The sequence below is a fragment of the Takifugu flavidus genome, chromosome 13 (assembly GCF_003711565.1).
Source record: "Takifugu flavidus isolate HTHZ2018 chromosome 13, ASM371156v2, whole genome shotgun sequence".
Taxonomy (NCBI): Eukaryota; Metazoa; Chordata; class Actinopteri; order Tetraodontiformes; family Tetraodontidae; genus Takifugu; species Takifugu flavidus.
This window is the reverse complement of record NC_079532.1, coordinates 2,830,019-2,857,023: the sequence shown is the minus strand read 5'-3', so window position 1 is coordinate 2,857,023 and position 27,005 is coordinate 2,830,019. Positions and strand designations below refer to the sequence as shown.

Here is a 27,005-nt window from a genome sequence, read left to right as displayed (position 1 = left end):
ACACTCAGTGATTTTTATTCTACTTTAACAGACTTTTCAGGAATATTAAATGTGTGTTGTTTGTCACCACGGTCGCTGTGGTTCAGATCAGAAACCATGCCATGATAATAAATAATAAACAGAGATTATAGAATAAAGGTTTCTATATAACTGACTGCACAGCCGCTTTTACAGTGGAGACTATTACTAGGAACACACCTTAGTTTACTAAGTTCTTTCAGATCGGTATTAGAATAATATTAATGACAATATTAGAATAATATGAAGAAAGAGAAGAGTACGTGTTTTGTCAAGTTTTAAGAAATGATTGAGGAATTATAGGAATTTCTGAAATTATATTGAAACACGCAAGTATTTTATTATTTTTCAATTAAACCAATACTTTTATCACGAGATATAAGGCCATTACACCCAGCACCTCGTGTTTTAGCAACGTTGCATCATGATTGATATATAAACAACGTGGTTTCCCGAGAACCTTTATTGTCCCCGCCCTATAGAGCTGGTAGGAACGTGACTACTACTTGTTTATTGTTCACACACGATTTATTTACACCTTTGTGACGTTGTGGATGTTCTGAAATGTGATCAGATGTCTCTGAGTAATGTTGAATAAGGACATTTACGTGAGGTAACAATTGACGGCGATCCTGAACAACAATTAACAATAAACTGAGCCTGGTGCAACGTGAAAATTGAATCCTCGGGGTTAAATTGGGGGCAGGGGCATTACTGGGTCCTCAGACGATGGGCAGACATCTCAGGGGGGAGAAAAATCATATTTTCCTGAACGTCACCGTCGTCCGACCACCCACGTCATTAGCATATTGTTATAACATTTCACACCTGTGTGATAACCTGTGTCCTGAAGGAGGTTTTAAGAGCAGCGTGTAGGTTATAAAGACTCATCAATGGAAGGAGCCCGGATGTGAGAAACCCTCAGCGCCGCATCCTGCCTCGGACGTGACACGAGACACGCGCAGCAGTTACGCAGCCCGGGGCCACGCCCACCTTATTAATATACACAGTGACGTAACGGAGCAGACTGCCTTTAAGTAGCGGCGGGCACCGCCCCCCGAGCACCACTGCTGCGGAGAGCCCTGTCGGAAGCAACGGACACATTCCACTCCGCGTTTCTACGCTCTCGACGGAAGCCTAAAGGTACGTTTTCTCTATTGTTCTCATCCACGGGCTTTTCAACTACACTACGAAACATTGTGCCCCCGTCCAGGGCAGTCTCCTCTCTTTTGTCGGGGGGCTATAACAACTCAGTGCGCATTTTATGACAAAGTGAGGGGCGAGTCGCTGCCCGGCACGGACAGTTGATTCTCAACGGCACCTGCTTCCGTTTTTTCGTTATAATTATGGGATGGAATTGTTCTGTATTTAATAGTGAATCGTCGCAAGCAAAAGCAACAGGCTGTATGGTGGCATGGTAGGCCCTTACTTTTTTTTAATCGAACATTTCCCCACAGAATTGCAAAACAAAACCAAAAACCGTAAATACGCCTATTTGCAGATGATAATCTTCTGCACAGCATCAGCAAAACGCACTGGATAGGAAATATCCAAATGTAGATTATTATGAGAACCTCTGTGATACCGCTGCATCACGCCGTCTGTAGCGCAGTGTTACGCAACGTCTACCCCATCTGCCCCCCGCTGCCATGGCAACCACCCTGTGTCGTGAATGTACCTGGCACAGGAAATGCACACCAGGCTTTGTGATACGGATGTCCGCATTCTCTAGATAGAAGGAGCGACCTGTTTTATTGCCACATGTAAAGTTCCGACTAATTGACCTAGTTCGGTTTCTTGTAAAATACCAACCAAGCCTCAACCCAAACACTTCTATCCTGTTGTGTTGGGGATGATCTGACCACTCACATCTGACTCAAACTAATAATCAAATATCTCTAGTGTAGTTTTGATGGTTTATGTCATCTAATCCTCCACATAATTTAAAGTGTGTGTAGGTCAAATGGTCGCTGAAATACCAGAGGCTTCCTCAGCTGTGCTATCTGACTCCTGAACATGTTCTATAATCAAATTATAGGCAAATGTCACTCTCTAATGGAGAATAATAATACAAGCCCGTATCTCGCCTGTATCTTAGTTTTCAGCTATCTTGAGATTAAAAATTCCTAACCTAATTGTTCCTGCTCCTTCAAATCTGGATATAATCCTTATTAAACGGTCCGCGACTGCGCTGCCATGTACAGTACACCTCTCATTTGTCCAGTGAGAATTTGTAATAACCTTTAATCACAATCTAACAGAGGGTCTTTTTGTGTGCCGCAAAGAATAATTTGACCTCGGGTTCGGGATCTGGTACGCAGGGAGCTTGTCGTTTTGAGAAATAATTGGACGAGGGTTACGACTCCCACTACTGTGTGTAGACCTGCCGTAGTGAGAGGTCTTACCCCGTCCTCTTATGGGAGTTATTACTGTGTTATTAATTGCCTTTGGCACCCCTCTACGTGCCGCCTGGCTGGTGCGTTGTCATTGTGAGTGTACACTCACACGACGGTCAGGAAGCAGGAAACCCTCCCCTCTGATGTCTCATAGCAATGGGCTGCGCCGTGCAGACGGACCGTAGTAGTTTCCAAGTCAGGGGTTGCCGTGGTGACTCTGAGAGGTCCTGTGAAGCGACCACGGACCCAGATCCATTTATGGAAATAAACTTGGCGGAGAGCACGGGGTCTGTCTGCAGCTGCCTGTTGTGTTTGACAGAGGAGGAGTTTCCGAGGTCGAGGAAGGGAATTTACAAAGATCGTGACTCAAAAAGGGGAATCTCACTTTTACTCATTTTCTGACGCAAGACAGGTGACACACACTTTCCCAATTCTTTTTTTAAAAACCCACCCTTCCCATACACTTACACCCCCCACTCACATCTGTTATCTCATCTGTCACTCTTCTTTTGTTTGCCCTCCCCCCTCTTCCACACCTTTTTGTTTCCCCAGTATGCACATTTCTTTTGACTTTCTCAATGACTATGAATTGGAGGTCCCCCCCTTTGACCCCCTGTGGCCTTTTCCCATGAACAGATGTCCACCAAGGAGAAACTGATCAGCCATGTGATGAAGGAGCAGCCAATCGGCTGCCAGAACAAGGTGACGGTGGTGGGCGTCGGCATGGTCGGCATGGCCTCTGCCATCAGCATACTGCTCAAGGTGAGAGGAAACAAAAGACACATGGTGGTGGAGAAGTTAGGAGGGATAAGAGTGTTGTTGACCCACTTGTCCATATCAGGAAGAATAAACAGTAAATAGTAAAAAGAAGAAGTACAGCAGATTACAGCATCCAAGATAAATTGGCACTAGTTATTGAATAACTGGCAAAGTAAATACAAGTGAGTTAGCAGATCCAGAAGGTTTGTCAGTTCATTTGCTGAATAATGTGAATAATTGAGCTCTGCTGACTCTTAAACGAGCTTCAGCAATGCTTGATAGAGATTACGATTCCACACACCAGGTGAGGAAACGCGGCTTTTCCGTTACATTGTTCCGACACATTCCGAGCTGGACCGGGGCCAGCATGGGAACATGGGAAACCAGGTCAGAGGTGCTGTTTATTCAATGCGGAGTTGAAAGGGGTGGTTTTCCTTTCAGCTCAGCCCGGCCTCAGTGTAGTTTTGGCAGGACGTAGTTCCACTATGACACATTAAATAAAAGTCGCCCGATTGACTTACTGTTGTTTTTTTGTGCGTGTGTAACAAGGACCTGTGCGATGAGCTGGCCCTGGTTGACGTAATGGAGGACAAGCTGAAAGGAGAAGCCATGGACCTGCAACACGGATCGCTCTTCCTCAAGACGCACAAAATCGTGGCCGACAAAGGTGAAACTTTGCTTTCCTCTTTGTGTCGCACCCCGTAGAAGATGAGTGTGTTTTGCCTCGACTACATCCGAGAATCTGTCCGTTTTGCAGACTACAGCGTCACCGCTAATTCCAAGGTGGTGGTGGTGACGGCCGGAGCTCGCCAGCAGGAGGGCGAGAGCCGTCTCAACCTGGTTCAGCGCAACGTCAACATCTTCAAGTTCATCATCCCTAACATTGTCAAATACAGTCCCAACTGCATCCTGATGGTGGTCTCCAACCCAGGTTAGTAGCTCGGGGGAGCGGCGAGCACCCGTCAGCAATGTGCCAATGTCTCACCTTGTCCTCTGTCCGCCCCAGTGGACATTCTGACCTACGTGGCCTGGAAGCTGAGCGGTTTCCCTCGTCACCGCGTCATTGGCTCCGGAACCAACCTGGACTCTGCCCGTTTCCGTCACCTCATGGGAGAGAAGCTCAACCTCCACCCCTCCAGCTGCCATGGCTGGATCATCGGAGAGCACGGAGACTCCAGCGGTATGAAGCTGCCACTAAAAATAGCACCTCCTGCCTGGCCCCCGATGTAGATCAGTGGTTTGGAGTTTTATCTTATAACAACGGTGGCTGAAAATAGCATCGTATGCTATGCGGTGCGCTGTAGGAGTTGCTGCTGCGTGCGGTGTATAGAAACATGTCTCTCTGCGTCCTCCAGTGCCCGTGTGGAGCGGAGTGAATGTTGCTGGAGTTTCTCTTCAAAGTCTCAACCCAAAAATGGGCGCCGAGGGCGACAGCGAGAACTGGAAGGACGTCCATAAGAAGGTGGTGGACGGGTGAGTGCTATTTGCTTCGTGGTAATCTGCAACGCCCGGCTAGCTTCGTGGTGGGCGCCATTGTTGTTCGGGGAAAAGGTTTCGCTTCACTGGGGAGCATCAGCGTGTCAACTACTTGCCTAACCTGCACGCTATGGTGGTTTCCTTTGTCATTGCGGGTCCGCCTGAATGCGCATCGCTACCGACGTTTGTGGGAACGCAGAACACTAAACGCAAAGTAAAAACTTTTCTATTTCTGGTGACAACGTTGTCATGTAAACGTGGTCCAGCAGAGACATAGAGGAGCTCCTTAGCCCCCGTGTGGTATTTAACCAGCCCAGTGAGCCACACACACACACACACACACTCTATATGCAGGACTCAGTAGAAACTGCTTCCAAATAATAGGTGTGCTACTTCCTGCAAGCCTACCCTGCTGCAACTGCTGCTCATAACACACCCCAGTTTTTGTTTTGATAGGTGTGTGATAGTTGTGAAACAATGCAGTGTGTATTATGCCCTGTACTTGATATCAATCAGTTGTGGCATGAGCTGTCCATTTTTAATATCTGAAGAAACCTTGATCAGGACCAGGCTCACTAGATCAAGGGAGTGCTAACCTGTAGCTGCATGTGAAGGTTGCACAACCTGCACACAGACCTGTGTGTGTGTGTGTGTGTGTGTGTGTGTGTGTGTGTGTGTGTGTGTGCATTTTAAAAAAACTGATATTGGCTGATTTGAATCAAACAGATTTCTTTGACAAGCTGGAGCTTGAAAATTTTTTATAATTATTTATTTATTTTTAACTCGTCAGTTGTGTTTCTGCAGGCTGTTTCCACAGAGGTCTCATCAGGCCATTGATCAATGTGCCTGCACAAGCATGCACACATGCAAATCAGAGGCGCTCTGTAATATTTGGAGCATTTTTCCAGGCAATCCTTGACGTCACTCCTTTATTTACCTGCCCGTGGGTGGTTCTTGCCATTCCTCAGTCACTGTAGGGAGGTCAGCCATGTGCAGCACAATAGTCCATTTATCAGAATGTTGGCAAAGGTTTCAGGGGGCAAGACAAAGGGCGACGTCTTACCACACCGTGGGCAAATATCCCTTTTGAAAGGACGTTTTCATTCTTTTTAGATAACTTAGACAATGTCGTTTCTCAAGATAGCGCTTATTTTTTATTCGATTTCCCTGCGCGCCTCACTCAGCACACTTTCCTCAGGTTCAAGCAGAAACACTTCCATGAGTGTGTGTGTTTGTGAACCGCAGGGCCTACGAGGTCATCAAGCTGAAGGGCTACACTTCCTGGGCCATCGGCATGTCTGTGGCCGACCTGGTGGAAAGCATCACAAAGAACCTACACAAAGTGCACCCCGTATCCACGCTGGTCCAGGTGAGGCCACGAGGAGGTGCCGCCCTTTTCCACGGGCAGCCGATCGTACGCGACACTCACGACCGTCTGCTCTCGCCTTTCAGGGCTTGCACGGAGTGAAGGACGAGGTCTTCCTGAGCATCCCCTCCGTCCTGGGCAACAGCGGCCTGACCGACGTGATCCACATGACGCTGAAGCCCGAAGAGGAGAAGCAGCTGGTGAAGAGCGCCGAGACCCTGTGGGGCGTCCAGAAAGAGCTCACTATGTGAGGAGCACACCTGTGACCCCCTCAAGTCCGCCCAGAACGTCCCATCGTCACCACGTGCTTGCTCTCCCTCCCTCTCTCTCCCTCTGTGTGTTCGTAGCTAAAAGGTTCTCCCAGTCTCATCCAGCGAGGCAGATGTTGAGTTTAAACCACTGCTCAGACCTTATATGACTGAATTCGTGACTCATATTTTGACATTTTAGATGTTTAGAGAGAGGGAGGACTGTATGTTGTCTGCAAAGGAAACGTAAGGCCTTTACAATCTACACACCCTCCACGTACTGTATGTTATCGTACACTGTTGTGTGCACACGTGTCTGTAGTCTGTATTTGTGTATTCTGTGATTGTTGCCAGTTGTATTTTTTCCACTTGGTGATCTCTTTATTTTATTTTTTATCTTTTGAGTAAAATGGAGACATTCCATTCTAGTGGAGGCCTTCGGATCTCCCTGCAGTCCCAACAGCGCTGCCGTAGACACGTTATACCAAAGTACCTTATCGTGTCATTACATAACCACACTCCTTAACGTACTGTTGGACATTAAAGCCTTTAAGACAAACCCAGCCACAAGTGCACTGAAAGAATATATTATATGTTAAGGACTAGGTGGGAAAAAAGACTATTTCAAAGACTTGTCATAACTTTTCAAGATAAGATAAGATAAGAGAGCCAATGGAAAAGAGTCAGCTACAATCGTGACCTATTGTCTTGTTATGAATCATACCAGAAGGTAACAATCCTGAAGGTGTTTGTACGCACACCCTCAGAGGGTTTTGTATTTATTTTACTTGAGAGTCTAAGGAAAAAGGACAACCAATAATGCTGGTATTATTTTTAACTTATTACCGTAGTATTACAATCTATTTATGTATTGTTACAACACGGTCGGGCTCACGGAAGAATTGTACCTGTTACTAACATCGAATAAACCTGCCAGGATACTGATACAGCTCCGTCCTTTGTCCCTTCGTGTGTTTGTCCATCAGGAGGCGGCTGCTGCTCATTCTGCCGACTCAGCTACTGTCAGTGCACAAAAACAGGCCAATGTGAGGCCCGTTGCACCGTTTGCATAAGCATCGCATTTATTACACCTGAGATACACCCAATTCAGACAGTAGTTTTATCTTGGGAGGTTCGGGAAAACTGAACGATTTACCGAGGTGCACTTTTTTTTTAATCTCGGGAGAAACAGGGATAACATTTAAATAAAAGAGAATTCATGTGTGTGGTTTATACATAATCCACAAGACTTTTTACTACTTCTTCTGACCTACATGGCCCATCAAAATCCAAAACTAGAAATGCTGATAGCACCGCGTCATCCCAGTACACAACCTGTAGGTCCCAGAATATTTAAAAAGCAAATGGAACCTGAGGCCTTCAGCTCCTCTCCTGGTCTAACTTGTAGGTCCACTGTTGTGTAGTGCTGCACTTATCCCTGTGTGTTTATCACACACTCATGGTGCACTGACATCCGACGCCACTGACCTCCCTCAGTTCTACACCTCCGTGTAAACAACATGCAAAATACAGAAGAACCATAAGACAACTTCTGATTTATTTCGCAATGATACATTAATCTGAATATAAAACAACTGGAGCTCTATGGAGGCATGAAGAACAAACAAGAAGAAGAACACCATAATAGTGTTCCGAAGACAATTAAAAGTGCATTTAGTAAAAGACTAACTCAGATAACAGGACAAGTGGAAGCTGGAGCTTCAACTTGAGCCCACACATTAACGTGTCTCTCAAAAACGCTGTGGGTCAGTACAGGTCACTCAGGCCGGCTGTTTTTCGGGCTTTTTGCATCAGGGCGCGAAGCTGGAACTGCTTCCTGGACAGGAGACGAACGTGCTGCAACGAGAGACAACCAGTCAAACTCCTGTTTGGATGTGCCTACAAATTTGCATATTTAGTGGTTTGTTTTAGGCTCCAAACCAGGAAACATTGGTGTGAGCAACACAACTCTCACGCTGTGGTGGCTCAGAGATCAGTGGCGGCAGCTCGAGGCTGTGTTCTCGTGTTACCTTCAGGAACACCTCCAGGTCTATCACACCCCTGCGCAAGGCCTCTCCAAGATAAAAGATTGTGTCTTCAATTGCGTTTTCCTCAGCATACAGGTTCAAGATCTGTTTGTAGAGTGGTGCTGTGGGCATGATGATGTCATCGATGTCATTGTTCTCCGTCTGGTTCTCCATCTTCTCCAAGGCCTCGCTCAGCTCCTCATCCTTTTTCTTCAGTAGCTCAATATTACGGTCAACATCAGCCTGTTGAGAAAAATGGTTAAAGAGAAGATAGGAAGTTTGGTAACGGGGTAAAAAAAGAATAATGTAAAAACAAGAACCAAAACGAGCGGGCATCTCACCACTTCCTGGTCCAGTCTTGATACCATCTCTTCCAGTTTCTGGTGTCCCTTTTTGAGGTCCTCCTCTGTTCTCTTCAGAGCATCCAGCTCTGCTTGGGCTCTGTCCATTTCCTCTTTCATTCTCCAGCGAAGCTTGTCACTCACGGCTGAGATCAGAGAAGCGCGGATGGTGTCCTCTCCAATGGTGCCATCTCTGTTTGGCCCTTTAACAGGAAGATGATAAAACAAGGTCAATATCCCTATAAAATAAGTGTCACAGCATCACTCAATGAACAAACCACCCTAGTGTGCGTCAAACAGGTGGATAATCCTGTTACTGCTTTTCAAAGTAAAGATGTTTGGTCTATAGGTATATATTTATTATACAGAAATAATAAATTCAAATATTACCAATGAGCTGCTTAGTGGCTTTTTACAAGAGCTTGTCATGAACTGCTCCCTGGTTGATATGGGAGGGTGTGAGTGCCCTAAAAATTCCAGGCGTGTCCTACAGACTTTATTAGCCTTAGGTGCATGATAAGAGCTAAGTGTGTTCTCAAGAGCATGCAGGAATAATTGAATTCTCCTCTAAAGGGCATCAGAATCAAAGATTGGGCTTTCTTATTTTTATTAATTTCTTTTTTGTTATACAAATAATCAGTGGTCCAGCTGCTCTGAGTGCATCAAAGTTAAAAATACACCCTCCCCCACATGGGGGAGCATACCTCCTGACTCCCAGATGTCTTGGGGCTACAGACTCATGGAGCCCAGAAACACTACTTCCTGGATCATAACAGCGGTTCACTTTTAGTGCTGGAGGCCTTCTTAACGTTAAGGTATCCAAAATATTAAATCAGGTAAACATTCTTACAAAGGAAAAACCCCAAATACCAGTTTACATAAGTGAAAATACACAGAGGGTGTCTCATGCCATGTTCTATCTGGAGTCAGCAGCAACACAAATGTCAGAGTTGATGCCTCGGTGGGATGTGGGTGGGCCAGCCCTCCTGATTTACTAAATATAGCAGACCCCTCCGCGTACACCAGTGTCGGACCACAATTACACTGGTCAGAGCTGATGATGGGACAGCAGATGGATTACAAATCACTGGTCTGCCTTTGTGACAGGTTACTGTTCCCATCCTAAATATAAAATTAAACCTATGAAGTGCAGGCTGTGAGAGCTTTTGGGAGGGGGGGAGGTGTTCTTTCCCTTCAGGTCCATCACACCCTCTGGCCTTTAAATGCTCCCTACTCAAATGACACTAATGACCTTTTACTGGTGGCATGGCGCACCATCCAGGGTCACACAGGTTAAAGGATTTTAGATTAAAAGGTCAACCTTTATGGGACACAATAAAGTATAAACCACAGACAGATGGAAACATTCTATCTGAATCTGAGTTAAAGGTTTAAATTTAACCAACTCCGTCCAGTGTTACTTGATTTAATCTGTATGTAGTAAAAAAAAGGTGGGATTTTAACCTTACAAATGAACTCAGGCCAGAGTAGAGGAAGCATTAATGAATGTGATACCTACCCACTGTGGAAACTGGGTTCTGGGTGGGATAGTGTGCAGTTCCACCACTTGCTGGGTAAGTGTTACCCCCTGGATACTGATATCCTTGGTAGCCTCTGAAAATGATAGGCAACAATCATTAAAAAACAAACATCCATGATAAAATGGCAATGGTCAATGCGACTGTAACTGCTCTATTTATCTGTTTAAAAATAGAGACCAAAGACAGCGCTCAAAAACCTGAATGACAAGTTTTTCATGTCACTTGGACTTGTTTGAACTCTCTTTACATGAAAGCTGAACTCTAAGAGTTAAATACATATCAGTTGCAATAACAGCACAATTCTGAAAGGCATTGATAACATCATCTTAGCATCCAACATACCCTGGGTTTGGATTTGGGCCGTAGGACGACACTGCAGGCATTCCAGGCATGTAAGAAGCTGTGACATAGGAAAAATAATCAAACTGATTAAACTACAATTTGCGCTATGCAGGTGTGTCAAAAATTCCATCCTAAACTCACTAAACAAAAATCAAAAATTGACACATAAGAGTAGCATACAATCTAGTCACTGCGCCTTTCTTACTGAAATATTTTTCAGTATTTGTGTCAGGGGCCTTTAGTTCAGAACTAAAGTGTTTATAGAAGCAGGTTAAAACATGTTTCGTCACTCAGGAATTTTCGGTTCAGGTTTTTTCTGTTCCGTATTTTGTGTCAGAGCGCCCCCTCGAGGCCAAGTAAATAAACGCAACATTTCAAAATATTGGAAACATTTTCCAAACCGTGGAAATATAATAGCAAACAGTGTAAAAGTAACTTTCTATGGAGACTCACAAGATGCCTAGATGGATGAGAAGCAGAAATACACCCTAGTAAATCACCCATCATTAACTAATGGCACGATCATTCATTGGAGGCAGCTTGCAGCGTCCAGTTAAATTTTAGTGTGTGTATAAAGATCCAGGGGCAATAAGCAAGTGTAAACTTCACACAGATAGGCTGTGTGAATCAAAGCGAGACCCTTGTGTCTGCGAGGCAACTGTGATTTAAAAAAGGTCATCATGTCTTGGGCACTTACCGTTAGGAGTCCCAGTAGCTTGGAAGGCTTGGTACGGGGGCTGCGTGGTGGGACGAGAAAACACGGGAGGTTCTTCTCCGAACACCACGATCATCACCTGAATCAGACCATAGAGGTCTGACTGAGGCTGTAAGAAAAAACACTTCATCACAAACTGGCAAAAGGGACAACAAATATTTCCTTGGTAATTTTATTTTCAATATTTTTTCCACAGCTTCACAATCCACACAATGACACTCTAAACATGAACAAATAAAATCTTGGACTTACGTGTTTCCACTCGTGTAAATAGGGTAGGTATATCTTTCCATTGGCATCAATGTGCTTCCCAGTTTTAATCATCATTGCACTCGTAGGTTTGACAAAACATATGGGGGGGTTGTACGGATATGTATCCAGCAGCCACAGACACACTGGGATGTTGTAGACGTTACCTTGAAGCAGACCAGAGACACAATTGTTATGTCTGTTCAATTGCAAATCAAACAAAATAGGTGACATGCAGGCATGTTAGAATTGCATAATAAGAATAACAGAATGAATTTGATCACCATCGTAGACATATTTATTACCTCTGTAGCTCACTGGAATAGTCCCTGCCAAACTCATCAGGTCTCTGGAGTTCCCATCATTGAACACTGAAACAGATGCAGAGCAAGTTAAAAACACGACTGCAAGTAAGTTGAAACTAAACCTAAAACCAACACTTGCCATTAAAGTGGGGGGAAAAAGGGATGGGTTGTGTTTTTTTACCATAAGCGTCCATAACTGGCTTCAAGTCCTTGTACTGGGAGATGACGTTGGTTATCTCACGAACTGTGAGATCTCTGTATTTATATTGCTGGATAATGAAGAAGAGAGTACATATGTCATTATTGATAGCCGATTTAAGAAAAAATAAACTATTTCATAAGAATGTTATCTCAACACATAAATTAAACTTGACCGCTTGAGATTTCGTTAAGATTTAATCTTGTGACGTTGACCTGCCTTGAAAATACTGTCACATAAAGATTAACGAAAAATAAGACATTTCACTTGAACCTATCACAGACAGTGAGAAACCCTTGTAATGTTCGACACAATTTATTAATAAACTACTTACTGGTAGTAAAGGAATGATCGAAGGTAAGACCAAACCAGGCCATATAACATGTTTATGTGCTAACTAAGTAGCTAATGGTTTCAAGTTTAACGTCGTATACATGAGCTGCTCCTTCAACAGACGAACCGCAAACTTACCTTAAGCATCTTTTTCAGGGCACCTTCGTTTACAACTGCCATGATTTGAGGGTCCTTTGAATAACTCCTTTTATTTAAATGCGAGAACTGCTGACGTTCACGCCAGCGCTATGGGCAGCTCACACAGGCTAATGCGAGCTAGGACAGCTTCAATGCTAGGCTACAGTTAGCCCCCTCCCGGGACCGGAACTAACTATGACACTGTACTATGTCTTTATTCCGGAATAAAACGCGATTGCCTTCTGGGTTGGGGACCGAGGTCTAGCAAAAGGATAAATGAAATTGATCAAGTTAAGCACTTGACCACTAATCTCAACAATTGCCCAAAGCAAACACTCGACAAAGATATTTCCGGGTACAACACCTGACCACTTCCGGTGCGTACGCGTGGCACGTCACACGCTGTCGTGGGCATAGTACAATACTACTACTACTACTACTACTACTACTACTACTACTACTACTACTAATAATAATAATAATAATAATAATAATAATAATGATAGTGATGATGATAATAATAATAATATGTACCTTTGCTTCACACTCTGAACAAATATACTAGAAACCACATCTGTTTTTATGGAACACAGATATGCTAAATGCTTGAGAAGCTGCAACAATGTTCCCTGTGAACATCAGCTCCAAAAGGTAACTTGAGATGGCTGACCAACCATTCAAAGTTGTAAAGAGGCCATACTCCACAAAGGCTTTCTGGGAACTCCACACCCTGTAGAGGCAGAAAGCAATACATAAACATAGTTCTCGGGACAAGGAAGTCATCTCTCTAGCAATATCAGACAACATATCATATCATCCTGTTGGACTTCACCCAATAATTGACCTTTGTTTCTACATCTGCCTATTCTTTTTAACAGGCAGTACATGCATACAAAACTATGATTATATTTTGGTGCAACTCCATAGTAATGTCTTTGTCTCAAATATAAGGTTATCAAAGTGCTGCTGCTTTTCATGTAAAAGGGTTTTTATTGAGACATTCCTAATATTAAGCACATTTTAGTGGAAAAGTTTATCTTCACAAACTGACATAGTAATAGAATAAAAAGAGGCTTTCATACAAAAAATCTTTATTTTGCAATTTAAAAAGCATTTACAAAGCTGCTATAATTCTTTTTTTTAAAAAAACAAAACAAAAAAACAACAAGTAAGATATTTACATCATGAGTAGGCTGTTATCTGACGTTACTGATTAAACAAATCTAAAAAAGTGGATCACTGTCAGTTTGCACAGGATATAAAATGTCTTCGCTGGACTTTTGCAACTTTAACAACTGGTTTCATTCCCTCGACAGTAAAGTTCATCAGCCTCTGTGGGAAAGGACAGATACAAACTTCCATCTGGCCAGGACCGAACCTCTGAATGTCTGTGGAACTGCAGAAAACCTAAATCAAGAAGCACAAAAGGTCTCATTAATCATCAGCTGTTGCTGTAACACAATTAATACTTTATAATAAGGCTTTATAATATATGGATGCCAGTGTAAGAACATTTTAAAGTGGGAATTTGACTTTAAATAACGACTTTAATCAGTCGTGAATAAAAACATGTGGCTGCATTTTGCACTATTCTGTGTCAGCCAAGGAGCTCAACTAATGCCTACCATCAGACTGGTTATAATGGGACAGAGAGGGTAAATAAACTGGTTATAGTGGGACAAAGAGGATACAGAGACTGGTTATTGTGGGACAGAGACCTAGAGGGACTGGTTATAATGGGAGAGAGTGGTACCTACAGGACTCTTGAACAGGCTCCCGATAAGGCTTCATACATAATGGTGGAGTGTCTTCAAACAGGGAGGTCATCACCTGCAGCAGGCTGACGAGGTCACAGATATCCTGGCAGAGAAGACAGAGGTCACACCAGAGAAGTACGGAGCTACACTGCAACTGTCGTTCATACTTACAGCACTCCACTCGTCCAGGTACGGTAGGAGCACTTCGCCATTGCTAGTGATATTCTTACTCTGCATGATCATCATCTCAGATGTGGGTTTGATGTAGCAGAGAGGACAAGTCTGAGGGTAACTCTCCTCCAACCACACACACACCGGGATGTTGTAGGTCTTACCTGATTGAGGAACAGTGGAAAAACATGTTTTAAGTCAACTCTGACCATTCCAATATCCGAATCACAGAAGCAGGGGGTAAGTCCTTTTTACCATCATACGCCACTGGAATGGTTCCGGTTAGGCTCATTAGGTTTTTGGTGGTCCCGTCATTGTAAACTGTGACAAAAGGGCGACCATCAGGATTAAATGCACTTTTTCAGTTTCACATTTAACATCTCTTCAGGGTTTTGTTCTGTTTTTACCATATTTGTCCACCACAGGCTGGAGGTCTTTGTAGTGAAACACTGCAGCCTTTATGTCACGGGACACATATTTGTGCACGTATGCCTTATGAAAATAAAAGAATATTTAGAGCATATGAGGACACTGTTGTAAGATGACGAGGGGGTCTTACCTTTGGAAGCATTTTCTGGATCGTGTTCTTGTAGAATGACATGATGATTCACCCAGGAAGAAAATCTCCCCCACCGATCTCTCACTTTATATTCTCTAAATTGTTAACGCTCAGTAGCCTGGAAGTTTCTGCTGTCTGGTCAGGGTTTGCGTGTTTGCTTCTTTCATTACTGGTTTATGATCCTCACAGACCAATGACAGAAGAGCCTCCCATTTATGCAAATCAGGTGTCCTGAAAATTAAGTAGGACATGTGTCTTAAACAGACAGGAAAGTAAATAAATCAGTCAACAATTTCATTTTATTTATAAAAATATAAATCTCTATTGAACTGGAACAAATCTGCACATCTGTTAGGATTTACAATTAAAATTTGAAGTCACGTGTAAATCCTAAAATTTAAAAAATAAATAGAAGTGACCTTTTTTTTAACGTTTTACCGGAACAAAATTAGGTTAATATCAAACCAGGAGAAAAACATCTGACCGCACTGACACTAAATCCTTATCACCGCCATTTGAGATTTTATTACAGCTGCACTGACCCGTATTGCAAAAATTATACACCAGCATCCAATGCTGCTCCACAAACAAGTTAATTATTTGTCAAAGGTGTGTTTAGAGTTTAAGGTTTCAGGCGTCTGCCCTTGATGACACCGAGCATGTTGCACAAAGCGACCAGCAGATGGCGGCAGAGTATTTAAACTGATTGTGACAAGGGGAAGCAGTTTCATCTTGACATCTTTATTCCTGTCCTGCGATACATTTGCCACATTTTAAAAGAGTACATACACCTCAAAAAGCTAAATTGTTTGACATTTTAACAAAGTTCCTCCCACAGCCCTTCTCCGATCTGCAAATGAGGAAACAAGGCTTGAGCCCACTGCGACCTTGTGTCGACGCGCTCTGTGGTCCACACACTTTCATACTGTCACCCGGTTTTGAGTTGAGTATGTGTAGATTGCTGGCTGTTACTGTGGCAACACAGTGCTGATGTTTGCCAGGATTGGACATTTGAATGCAGGAAACTGGGGAAGATTTAAGGTGGTGCAGTAAGCAAACCAGACTCATCATTACAAATCATCATGTTTGAATTCAGTGAAGTTGGTGAAATGTAACCATTAGCAACAAGGATGGACTTCTGCATTGTTAAGCATTGTAAATTCTAAATGTGTCTCCAAATGTCAAGACCTGAACACATTCACAGTTCACCAGCCTCCCTCCACTACAGAAATGAACAATTAACCATCCACACAGTAAACAGGCCCATCATATCTTTGTACACTGTTACGAAAGCCACCAAAACTGTACAAAATAATGTCATTCCTTTGTCCCTCTGTTTTAATAGCAAAGACGGCTCAAAGTTCATTATGGGCTTTTTAAAAAAACAAAACAAAAAAACCCCCCACTAAAATAAAATAGAAAAAAAAGAAAAGAAATATCTTCAGTCTTGTAAAGCACAATCACATTCAGGAACACGTGGAATTACATACCAAAAACTCAGTGTAGTGTTTTAAACAACCGCTCTTTCAAATTTGATACAACTGATCTGAGCAACTCTTTTACATTTTCTTTTTCACAAGGTAAAAATAAAACACGGACCGACCTTCCCCCCCCCCCCACACACACTTACGAGCAAATTAATGCAGTCCTGGTGGGCGCAGTCGGCATTAAGATACAAGCAGTGTACTTGCATACTCCGAAATCCATCAACCGTTACACACGATAAACCCACATGTACAGTAAATATGGTTCTGACGGGAATCACCTGACCTGTGACTGTCCCACTGTAGTTGGGGGGGGGGCAGTTTGAGGGTAGTATGGTGTATATTTGTGTTTGCAAGGAAAACCACAAAAACCAGCATCGGACTCTGAGGCAGGACTTGTGTGACACTGCGAAGCATACTGGTGACATCCGTTGTTTCCAGGACTGTCATGTGAAACATTCCCGAAACCCGATTCCTGAGTCGGATTATTCCAAATATATGTTATTACTGTGTAATACATGTGCTGTAGTCCCTACATTTACTGAAATAAAATGCTACAGTAGAGAGTTCCACCGCCATACTGTCTAAAACCATCACTGAACATGTTTGTTTTCTCCTGATTATACAGGTCTCCTTCAAAAGGACATAAACAAAATGTGTAACCAGGGGCCTTCGGACACAAATGCCTTGCTTCCATATTGCTCAGTGTCATTCAAATTTTGCACAAAAAAAGATTTAAAAATGGTTAGGCTAACTGTTAAACTACAAGAAATGACAATCACACCCACGTACGCGTCGACTTGCTGTATCCAGTCTAATGTGATGGAACATACGGCCTTTTGTGAGAAAACAAAAGCAGGTAGAGGTGCACCGGCATTGGTGGGAGGTGTTCTTTCCAGTACTTTCCATTTAAGACAGTCAGTTGTTCCAGTGGGCAGGTGCGTGGGGGGGGGGAGGAGTGAAAATTAGGGTTTTAAATGTGGAAAGAGGTCACAGAGGCCTCCATTAAAACCAGTGTTGAGACTGAAAACAATAAGTTAGCAGGAAACTTGTGAGCTACCAAACCAAAATCGCAACGGAGCTGACAAAGAGCCCGTAATGGCTCAAAGGTTGATGTGAGAACCGAAAGAGGAGGCTGGACCAGGCTAGTTCAGGTAGCCCCTGAGGGCAAGAGTCCAAAGCCTCCGTTTCCATGAAGGTCCGTGGTTCCGTCAGCTCCGGTGGTTTCCAGGAGAGCTTCTGCTTCAATCATCAGCTTTCTCTAAAAAGTTTACATTTCATCACTTGGTTTCTTTGCATCTTAAGTCCATGCTGCCACTTCGCGCTGTAGCATTTCTCCCCAACATGCAACGGTCCGCTGAACAACGACATGAGAGCAGGACACACAAATTAATCGCAGTTTGTAGCTTAACACGGAAGCAAAGACGTGTCCTATTTAGTTAAAATAACACAGATTCATAATATTACCATTAGTTTAAAGGTGGAACAACATATAAGACACCACTTCTGGACAAATGTCTCACCTACATCATGATACGACACAGCGACAGCTCATGCAGTCCTGACCGCTCTCATCGGGGGGGTTCAACTTCCTCAGTTTATGCTGCCTGATCTCCCTGACCAGTGTGTAGAAGGCGTCTTCTACTCCCTGTAAACAGACAAATGCCTGAAAAATCAGCGCTTGTACTGGTCAGCAACGGTATACTCACAACTGTGCATCGTGGGAATGTATATCGCCATGGCAACCCTTTCAGATATCTTTAATCAAGGAATCATTACGGGCAAACAGAAGTCAGCGCCGGGGTTGTGGCGGGCTGTCTCGTTTGACAGGCTCCATGCTAAACGTGTGACTTTGAATGTGGTGAGATAATAGGCGACGGTGAGTCAGAGACGGTGGAATCGGTGCAACGGCTGCTGCTCACGGAGACCTTTCAGATACTGAAGCTCTGTTCTCAAGCCAAGGCGACCTGGCAATGAGTCACGGCATGCAGCATTGGAAAACATTCCCAGATACATACATACCATCTACGCAGTACCCACTGTGCAAAGCATTGAAATAACAATACCCACACAAGCGCAGGAACGGAATGATGCGTTTATTTTTGGTGCTTTCATGGTCTCACTGTCTGCGTGGGTTTTCCCCTGGTATTCTAGCTTCTTCCCACAGCCCAAAAACTTGCATATCAGATGGAGTGGAAACTGTAAATGGTCCCTCTGTAAATGTATGTGTCCCGTGATGGACTGTGACCTGTCCAGGACGTCTTCCTGCCTCTCCTTTAACAATGCTGGGAATGATGCCCGAGTCTAAACCGCAGTAGAATTAATATTCTACTAAACGACAGTTGTTGAGTGGTGAAGGTGCAATACCTGTCGTGTTTTGGCAGAGGTCTCGATGAAGGGGATACCATAGGACCGGGCTAGTTCCTGGGCTTGCTTTGTGTCCACGGTGCGTGCCGGGAGGTCACATTTGTTTCCGACCAGCACCATCGGGACGTCGTCCGAGTCTTTCACGCGTTTAATCTGTTCTCTGCCGATTGGAAAATAAACAAAGGTCATTTCTGTACAACTTGCTGAACTTTGATGTTACGACTACTCAAACAACAACAGCAACAGCTTTACTGAGAACCAAGCACCAAGGGAGCTTTAGGACCCTGAGGAAGAGCTGGGCTCCTGCTAGAGCCAGGCTGTGCTGCACTACTGAAGGAGGGTGGAGAGAAGGGGGGGGGGGGGGACAACACAGCCGGCAAACAGCATTACCTCATCATTACAGCAGCCAGGGAACAGAATGGAGAGAGGAGTGGGTCATACAGGATCAGTGATTCTTCTTACCCTCCAACGGCACATTGCAACACATCCAACCAGGCAGCCAACAACAACAACAACAGTTACTAAACACGGAGACGGCTTCATCATTTCATTTCTTGCGTCGTCATTTCCGATCAACGATCACAGCAGCTGAAGCGCGCAGATATTCAATTGAAACACTAAAGTTATACACTGGGAAGCCACATTGCACCTATTTAAAGATCCACGCAAGTTACTGAGCGGTTTCAGAATGACACCAGCAGTTTTATTAAAGCTGGACCAGGCTGAGCTGCACTGGCTGCATGCCAGACCAACGCATGTGTGATAAACTTAAACCCCCGCAAAGCTGTAAAAGGTGACAAAGTTAACGTGCCCTTTGTTCCGATAGCGGAGACACAACCCACCATAATCTCCAGCCCAGCCAGTCTCCTTCCCCGACCTTGAACGGGCTACCTATCTCTGTTCCTCTAATTGAGTCAGGATCGATTTCATCGGACTGTATTGCTCCAGTTCGGAGCTGAGCTTTCTTTAGCTCGGATAAATTTGACAACATGACAATGCCGAAATTGTGAAAACAGCTGGGCACAAAAAAAAGCACCCAAAATAAGCAAAACCCATGACAGGAAAACAAAGAGGAACAAGTGTGTGTCTGAGATTTATCACGAACGATAAAAAACCTTCCCCCCTCCGCCCTCATGCACACTCACACCCACCTGTACTGGTGGATGTCCTCAAATGACTTGGTGTTGTTGATGGCAAAGACACAGAGGAAGCCCTCCCCCGTCCTCATGTACTGGTCCCTCATGGCGCTGTACTCCTCTTGACCTGCAGTGTCCAAGATGTCCAGCAGACAGGTCTCCCCATCAATCACAACCTGCTTTCTGTAGGAGTCCTGCAAAAAGGAGCAACAACAAGAACTTCAAGGACCATTTACGGTGCCAGACAAACAAAAAAAAACACTTCAGGTGGGAATGTCCTTTACACTGGTTGCCAATTGCTGTAGTGCAGTGTTGAAATCCCCGACGACTGAGTCAAATCAGCAACAGGACATCACAGAAACGGTGTATTGGGCAAATTGTTTAGCCTCCCATCATCTGGCCACAAAGGCATCACTTTGTTTGTTAAAGCATAGAGGCCAGGAATGCAAACACACAAAAAGGACATTGTCTGGCCAGACGCAGGCGTGGCGAGAAAGAGAGGGAGCGAGTGGAGACAGAGGGAGAAAAATCCACTGGCATCCCTGTTGTCTTGCAATCTATCCCTGTCGAGACTTTTTTAGAAAATAAAAATAGTGTTAGAATTGGTGGTTTTATTTATATTTATTCCGATTTAGATCTGTCTGAGGTTCAGGAACGCACAAATTCTATCTCAATGGTTTGAAATGGATGTGAAGAAGATGAAACGTTATCATCAGCCGCTCTCCAGCGTCCCACTGCAAAACCCTCCCACGGAGAACAGAGACCAGGCGTACCTCTATGGTGGGGTCATATTCATCCACAAAGTGGTTTTGGATGAGCTGGATGGTGAGCGCGCTCTTGCCCACGCCACCAGCTCCCACTACCACCAGCTTGTACTCCGTCATGTTTGTTGCTGCAGCTCACCGCACGATCGCACAGTTTCTGTAGAGAAAACAGAAAGGCGCAGGTCAGTCGGATAAACTTGGATCATAAATGGAGCACTGATTCAATAGCGACACCTCTAAACGACGAGACCTTCCAGACACTGTGCGTGCATGTGTTACTGGCGCACAGTTGGGGCTGACGGCGAAACCCTCAAAGGGGAATGTGAAAAATGTGCTAAGGTACTAAATGTTCCAGTGCTGTCTGGGTCAGCGTGAGCAGCGGCGAGAGTGTGTTAGGGGAGGGAGCTGTCGGGGGGTGGCTGGCCAAGTATGCTGACCCCAGTTGCTGCGATGTCGTCTTATTGATGCCAGATGCACCCATCTAAACAACAGAATATGCTAAATATTTTAATCTGTTACCTAAACCTCTGTGGCCAGTGAAGACATACCATCATTGCTAACTAAGGCGTCGTTTAGCTCTGCTTCTCCCACAGAGATCGGCCCATAGCAACAGATTGTCAGGGCTAAAAACCACAGCAGGTGTGTCTGCAGATATTCCCCAAGGATGAACGCAAGCCACTCAGGAGACCCAGTCAAACATATACGTGATGTCATTAAAGAATTTTGTTGGTCCCCCCCAGAAATCATAATGGTGCCATTAGGTTCTGCAACACAGGCCAACAGTCTTTAACAAGAACAATGAGACAGGAAATGTCTATTTGTAATGTAATGAGTAATATTTACAAGAAGCCAGCCCATCTTTATTTGGGTTTAAGGGGCAGAGGCATTAGATTTCAGCAAGAAAGCCCAATTTCTGCAGGTGGAGGCAATTCTTCCGGACTCAGACATGCTGAACACACGTCCCCAACACACAATAAATGCCGGCTTTATTAACCGGGACTATGCTACATAATTGTGGGGCTTTTGCATTTACTCTAAGACAACGTAGATGCAAAGACAAAGGTGCACAAAGATCCATTCCTGGGCACTGGGAAACACCAGCCATTATGAGTTTCATTTATTAACGTAATGAATGGCTCTTGTCTTAAGGGTGTTTTCACTTTATGACTCAGTTTAATGAAAATTTACAGAACATATAACCTCAATATTACCCCACAGCAACGCTGAATCAGAAATGAGTGGCGCATCATGAGTCACAGCTAGAAAACTACAGATCCATTGTCGAGCTGGTAAAAGATTAAATCAAATTTAGGATGTTACAGCCATGGTTATGACTGCAGCCTGACAGCACAGCAGCAACAAATCATGCGATATACAGTTTGATGTCAGAATACAGGGAAAATCACTGGGAATTTGTCCTCATTTGTTTGAATGTACACGCAGGGATACCATCACTGGGCTCACCAGGTTAAATCTCGGACACTACGCGCTACCATGCCAACAGAACGCTTGTTTCTCTTCCTCAAATACAGCAGCCTGTGTCACATCCGGACTCAACTCAAACAACCGAGGGGAACGTTCACGAATAAAAGTCGAAACGTGTTCATTAACTCTGAATTACTGGCTGCCTAACACTTCAGTCTGTCAGACACAAATCGCTTATGTTTGCTTTTTGTGATGCCAATGATCATTTTATAGAACTTAAGGAAAATGGGACGAGTGTGAGGTTGTGATAACGTGCTGTTTCTAATTGTACTTATGATTATGTGTTTCGTCATGTCTGTTCTGTGCCGACCAAGATTAACACGGCCCATCTTACGAGCGTTAATGATTGACGAAGAAGCAGACTTGCTCACTAAACTACCCGGTCATTTATGTGCTCGTGTTAAAGTACCACCTCATGCAATTTCCAATAACACACTTCTGATCCTGTAAAGCCCCCAACATAATGGAACAGGAAGTTCTAAACACAATCATAAAAAGAGAAAAACCCTCAAGTTTTTAGCCAAATATTTAGCTTCCTCTCTCCTCCCTGTATCTGAGCGCACGTTGTCCCGGCAGCGGCCGAGAGAACATCCTTTAACCACAGCAAATAACATTTCTGTGAAGAAGGCAGCCAGATGCTGGAAAAGCTTTTAGTTTCCTAGGAGTTCAAACACTTTTCCTTGAAACACTGCTTACTCAACATTCTACACAGCCCCTGCTGTACAACTGTAGATCAGCTTAAATATCAGCATCACCAAAGCCCTGCAGAGCACTCAACAAGATCACAGGCATGGCATGACCCTCTGTGCAGGATCTCTAGTAAAGCCAGTGTCTGCACGAGGCACTGTGCACACGGATCCCCCTTTGCCTTCAGGGAGGAGGAGAAAAAAGAACCATCAGACTGTTTCTTGCACAGACTGCATAATAAGGCTGCAAAATAACAGCCCCATTGCCCTCGTAGCTGTAAGACTGAATGAACCCATCTTTTATCTCAGGGAATTTATTTAAATTTGAAATGGATTCCATCTTCTTCTTTTTTTACCCCCCTTCCCCTTCAATTCAGCAATATATATGGAAAAAAGAAGCGGCAGATCCACCAGGTCCTCCCCCAGGAGGAGTTTCAGGCATAACCCGCAGAGAATAGAGCCGATCCAGGACACGCCACAGGGATTCCGGTTGGTGTGGGAATGCCCAGTGGAGCTGGTGAAAGTGTGCAGGTTAGGGTCTGGGCTTCCCTGCTCAGGCAGTTAGTACCAGCTGGACTGGGATGAGGATGAAACTGAATAAAAAACCAAAGACACGACGACTCCCGCTGTCACATGCACGCCTCTATTCTGACACAGATGGTTGCAGCATTTTATTCCTCATACCCAAACCTCAAGAGTTCACCTGCCAAACAGTTACATTTTACAGTCCAAAATGTAAATTGAACACGCCCAGGGCTGCTACCACGAGACTGGAAAACAGACATTTGTGCCATTACCTCTCCAGAACTAGGCCACAACAGCAGGTTCATTAATAATCCTGAGAAAAAAATATGGAGATGAATCATAAAATCATTCGTTACTAGAGCTGCTGTCTCTGGTCGGGGGTGGGGGGGCTTGCATTGGGAGATCATAATCAATGCTGTATCATCATTTTATCACCACATCCTGAGACATAGTTTTCTGTAGAAATAGAAACAGCCCATATTGTGTTTTCATGTTTGCAACATCAGCTTTGTATACATTTATACATCCATCATCAACCGCCCCTTCCTTATTTACCCCAGACATGCAAAAGCTGGCTGGCTGCATTTGGGTTTGCAAAAAAAGTACCTGTAATTTAACATGTTTTCACTGTTTTCTTCATCACTTACTGTATATATCAATATGGAATCCTAGGAAACTAACTACATGTTGGTTTTTACAAAATCTATTTGTACGTACATCCACTCTGAGTCAATTATGATACACGCTAGATGATGTGTAAGAGAGGGCAGGATGTAAATGCTAAAGGCATCCTCCACAGTGGACTGTATTCTTAGTTAGCCTCTCAGCCACCAGTGAATGCATAAAAAAAACACTGGCTCATAATCTCATAAAAAAAAAGTTTTTTTCCAGGTTCACCTAATTTAATAGGTGAACCTGACTTTTTATGTGTCTTCCAACAAGTCCATCCTGTGGCCCCCAAAACATTCAAACATAGACGTTCCCCTTTTGATCATGGACCACTAAACTGCATGTCTGCATTTAGGGGTTATTTATAGCTCGCCACCTCCAGTCTGGGAAATTAACGGATCGTTTTGAAACCCTAGAACCCCTCCTGGATCAGAAGGATAAGCTTACATGACATCTTAAGGTTGGTGCAAGTAGAGAGTGGAGAGGGCGAGGCAGAGAGGAGAGTGCTCTAAGTTACTGCATTGCCGTCCGGCTGGACAGTTCACTGCAGTAATAAACGGGGGCACAATTACATGATTTTTGGCTGGAAAGAGTTGAGAATGACACCAGAATGCCCTGCTCATGATACCCAAAGGTCTGGGTGACTAGTGAAAACAATGACAAGCTAACAAGCTAAGCTAATATTTTATATATATAGGTTTTTGTGTGTCTATATATAAATATAGACACACACAGAATGATGTAATTCAGTGTGATAGAAAAAGAACACGCAAATGACCATCCTCTCTCCATTAAAGTGCTTAATCAGTTAAAGAATCCATACTAGCTGAGCCACAATCCCACTGCAGCGATAATAGATTTTTAATGGAGAGATGATGGTAAGGAGACCCTCTCTGGAGAGGTATCATGGTCAAATACTAAGACTCTGAGACCCATCCCAGCTGCATGGCTCACCCCACCCTCCCACCGCTCTCCAATGACATCATTAACCATCTAAACAGCATCCAAACATGAGTGTTGACCTGCAGTTCAACACTATTCTGCATAAACAGGCCAACCAAATGCAAGTGAGAGGGGTCTTAGGGCAATTATTGTGCCATGTATTCATTGCGAAACAAATGCAGTTATTCGCTTGGTAACCCCTATAAAACAGGAAAATCCATTTTATCACCCTCTAGGGCAAGAGGCAAGACCATTTGAATGAAATTATCATTTGTACTAAAGGAAAAGTAATTTCATTATCAACATTCTACAAACACTGGCACTCGGGGCTTCTGCGTGCACCATCGTGCCTCAAAAAGCCATATTGCACATATTCGACCTTTTCCCCACTGGAGAAATCTACCCAGCAACCTCTTAACTTGTTGGGTAGGGTGAGAGAATGGAGGCAGCAGAGATGAATAGACACACCGAGTTGAAGAAGACATGATTCTAATCATCAGACCCCAAACATCCCAGCAAGAAACAGTAAGGAGTGGGCAAATTTTGACTGATGGTTTAGGGGCATATAAAAAAATGGAGCTGCAGAGATGTCACCAAAGCAGCTGCCAAGCAACCTGTAGAGGGTCCCAACCAATGTTTGGTTGGCTCCCTAAAGAAAACAGCTGCATTCAAACCAACTCACGACTTTATTTGATTAAACACTCAGCATGTAAACCAGATCAAAGTTTGTGGCGTCTGCAAAGCCTCCGTGTTCAAAGCTGCTTCAAACGAGCATTATGCGATCATTTGCAATGCCCTGACGAATCTTTCTGAAAACCTCACTGATTTGACCTTCACACAAGTCCATCGGGACCCGAATCCCTTCATGCATGTTCCTGATACCTGTAAGGTCAACACAGGTCAGGACGCGTCATTGTGTCTGGCTCAAATGAGAGAACTCAGGTTTAATAGGAGTGGTGCCTTTATGAAGACGCAGTTAAACACCAACGTCGTTTTTGCTGAAGCGCAACCCTTTTTAAAGACTTTTGCCAGGCGGGTATTACAACTTGAAATAATTCCTAAGTCAGCTTTTTGAACGCCTTGTCATGGAATGCAACTTCCGCAGTGATACATTCAGTTTTAACTCGGTGTGACGGGGCGTCACCCTACTTGTCTGTGTGGCCACTAACTGCAACGACATCGCACTTAAGATCGTCTCAGCAATGCAAATAAACACAGGATAGAGAAAAATGATTCCCTAATAAAGCTTTGGGTCAGTTTAAAAGCATTTATCTGATTGCAAACACCCATACACAGAGGGTGGAAAAAAATCGAACCCTATTCCATGTTATAAGCCCACAACTCAAGGCAGACTGGTGACTACAATATATCACTGTTGCTTTTATTTAATATACCAGGATTTATGCATCGCCACTAAAATGCAGGCTGTAATTCAAAGCCGACGAGCTGCTCAGCCCGACATCTGAAAGCTCACCGGGAGTGAATGAAAATGTTAGGAGCGCTAGCTAACATGTTTTAACTGTGGACGGTGATGCCCGACCGACGGTGCCCCAAACGCCGACAACATTTCCGAGCGGTGAGTTACGAGACAAATTAGCCTGCCGAAAATATTTCAGACAGGGGAATGCGCGGTGCACGCTTCCAGCAAGCAGAGGCTCTAATTAACGGCACGTACGTAACGTGAAGCGGATGAGAAGAAGAAAAGAAGAGGAGGGGGGGAAAAAAAGAACCTTTTAACTCCGTTGCCTCTCAGCAGGAAACCAGATGTTCTCGGTCCCTTCTCCGCGCTCTTCTCGTTTTCCAGAAAGTGTGGGATTTTCAGCGGCTGGATGATAGCGAAGCATTCATCGGTGCTGGGGAAAATGCGCCTCGGGTGAACAATGTGCTTCCGCGGGTAGAATAGACGAGTGTGGAGCCCACGCCCAGCTCGAGGACACAGAGAACCGCCCCGGTTACGGTGCACATTAGTGCTGCCTTCACGTGCTGTCGTAACATCCGACATCAAAT

At 44.2% G+C, this 27,005-nt stretch overlaps 4 protein-coding genes across 6 annotated transcripts; 1 reads left to right on the top strand and 3 right to left on the bottom strand.

The window, feature by feature from the left end:
- Positions 1–1,002: 1,002 nt before the first annotated feature.
- ldha (lactate dehydrogenase A4) lies at positions 1,003–7,217 on the top strand. The gene is made up of 8 exons (XM_057052875.1): positions 1,003–1,161; positions 3,051–3,176; positions 3,723–3,840; positions 3,931–4,104; positions 4,180–4,353; positions 4,529–4,646; positions 5,895–6,018; positions 6,102–7,217. The coding sequence occupies exons 2-8, from the start codon at positions 3,051–3,053 to the stop codon at positions 6,264–6,266; spliced, it is 999 nt and encodes a 332-aa protein (XP_056908855.1). The 5' UTR covers positions 1,003–1,161; the 3' UTR covers positions 6,267–7,217.
- Positions 7,218–7,799: 582 nt separating this feature from the next.
- tsg101a (tumor susceptibility 101a) lies at positions 7,800–12,820 on the bottom strand. 2 transcript variants are annotated; one of them, XM_057052873.1, is made up of 10 exons: positions 12,454–12,820; positions 11,923–12,052; positions 11,784–11,849; positions 11,482–11,645; positions 11,212–11,338; positions 10,515–10,572; positions 10,151–10,245; positions 8,632–8,834; positions 8,294–8,533; positions 7,800–8,120 (listed from the first exon to the last, which is right to left on the bottom strand). In XM_057052873.1, exons 1-10 carry the CDS (start codon positions 12,493–12,495, stop codon positions 8,031–8,033), a joined length of 1,215 nt encoding a protein of 404 aa, XP_056908853.1. In that variant the 5' UTR covers positions 12,496–12,820; the 3' UTR covers positions 7,800–8,030. The 2 variants fall into 2 exon arrangements, with proteins under 2 accessions (XP_056908853.1, XP_056908854.1); XM_057052874.1 differs by having other exon boundaries at positions 11,965–12,052; positions 12,454–12,819.
- A 707-nt stretch (positions 12,821–13,527) lies between these two features.
- zgc:123278 (uncharacterized protein LOC641569 homolog) lies at positions 13,528–15,105 on the bottom strand. Its single transcript, XM_057052876.1, has 6 exons — positions 14,941–15,105; positions 14,789–14,873; positions 14,637–14,702; positions 14,382–14,545; positions 14,211–14,313; positions 13,528–13,860 (listed from the first exon to the last, which is right to left on the bottom strand). The coding sequence occupies exons 1-6, from the start codon at positions 14,980–14,982 to the stop codon at positions 13,742–13,744; spliced, it is 579 nt and encodes a 192-aa protein (XP_056908856.1). The 5' UTR covers positions 14,983–15,105; the 3' UTR covers positions 13,528–13,741.
- A 560-nt stretch (positions 15,106–15,665) lies between these two features.
- hrasa (HRas proto-oncogene, GTPase a) lies at positions 15,666–26,997 on the bottom strand. Of its 2 annotated transcripts, none has more exons than XM_057052878.1 (6): positions 26,729–26,997; positions 20,701–20,848; positions 19,943–20,121; positions 18,792–18,951; positions 17,948–18,072; positions 15,666–17,781 (listed from the first exon to the last, which is right to left on the bottom strand). In XM_057052878.1, exons 2-5 carry the CDS (start codon positions 20,809–20,811, stop codon positions 17,953–17,955), a joined length of 570 nt encoding a protein of 189 aa, XP_056908858.1. In that variant the 5' UTR covers positions 20,812–20,848; positions 26,729–26,997; the 3' UTR covers positions 15,666–17,781; positions 17,948–17,952. The 2 variants fall into 2 exon arrangements, with proteins under 2 accessions (XP_056908858.1, XP_056908857.1); XM_057052877.1 differs by having other exon boundaries at positions 17,952–18,072.
- Positions 26,998–27,005: the final 8 nt, after the last annotated feature.

Coding starts and splice junctions, on each gene's coding strand:
- tsg101a (XM_057052873.1), bottom strand. CDS start 12,495: ATGGCAGTTGTAAACGAAGGTGCCCTGAAAAAGATGCTTAAG. Junction 11,339..11,481: donor ATTTACACGAGTGGAAACAC/GTAAGTCCAAGA, acceptor TTTTTCTTACAG/CCTCAGTCAGACCTCTATGG. Junction 8,121..8,293: donor ACCTGGAGGTGTTCCTGAAG/GTAACACGAGAA, acceptor CTCTCGTTGCAG/CACGTTCGTCTCCTGTCCAG.
- hrasa (XM_057052878.1), bottom strand. CDS start 20,811: ATGACGGAGTACAAGCTGGTGGTAGTGGGAGCTGGTGGCGTGGGCAAG. Junction 18,952..19,942: donor GAGGACATCCACCAGTACAG/GTGGGTGTGAGT, acceptor TCCAATCGGCAG/AGAACAGATTAAACGCGTGA. Junction 18,073..18,791: donor CCTCTGCCAAAACACGACAG/GTATTGCACCTT, acceptor GTCTGTTTACAG/GGAGTAGAAGACGCCTTCTA.
- zgc:123278 (XM_057052876.1), bottom strand. CDS start 14,982: ATGTCATTCTACAAGAACACGATCCAGAAAATGCTTCCAAAG. Junction 14,314..14,381: donor ACCTGGACGAGTGGAGTGCT/GTAAGTATGAAC, acceptor CTTCTCTGCCAG/GATATCTGTGACCTCGTCAG. Junction 13,861..14,210: donor GGAGCCTGTTCAAGAGTCCT/GTAGGTACCACT, acceptor TTCTTGATTTAG/GTTTTCTGCAGTTCCACAGA.
- ldha (XM_057052875.1), top strand. CDS start 3,051: ATGTCCACCAAGGAGAAACTGATCAGCCATGTGATGAAGGAGCAGCCA. Junction 4,647..5,894: donor CATAAGAAGGTGGTGGACGG/GTGAGTGCTATT, acceptor TGTGAACCGCAG/GGCCTACGAGGTCATCAAGC. Junction 6,019..6,101: donor CCGTATCCACGCTGGTCCAG/GTGAGGCCACGA, acceptor CTCGCCTTTCAG/GGCTTGCACGGAGTGAAGGA.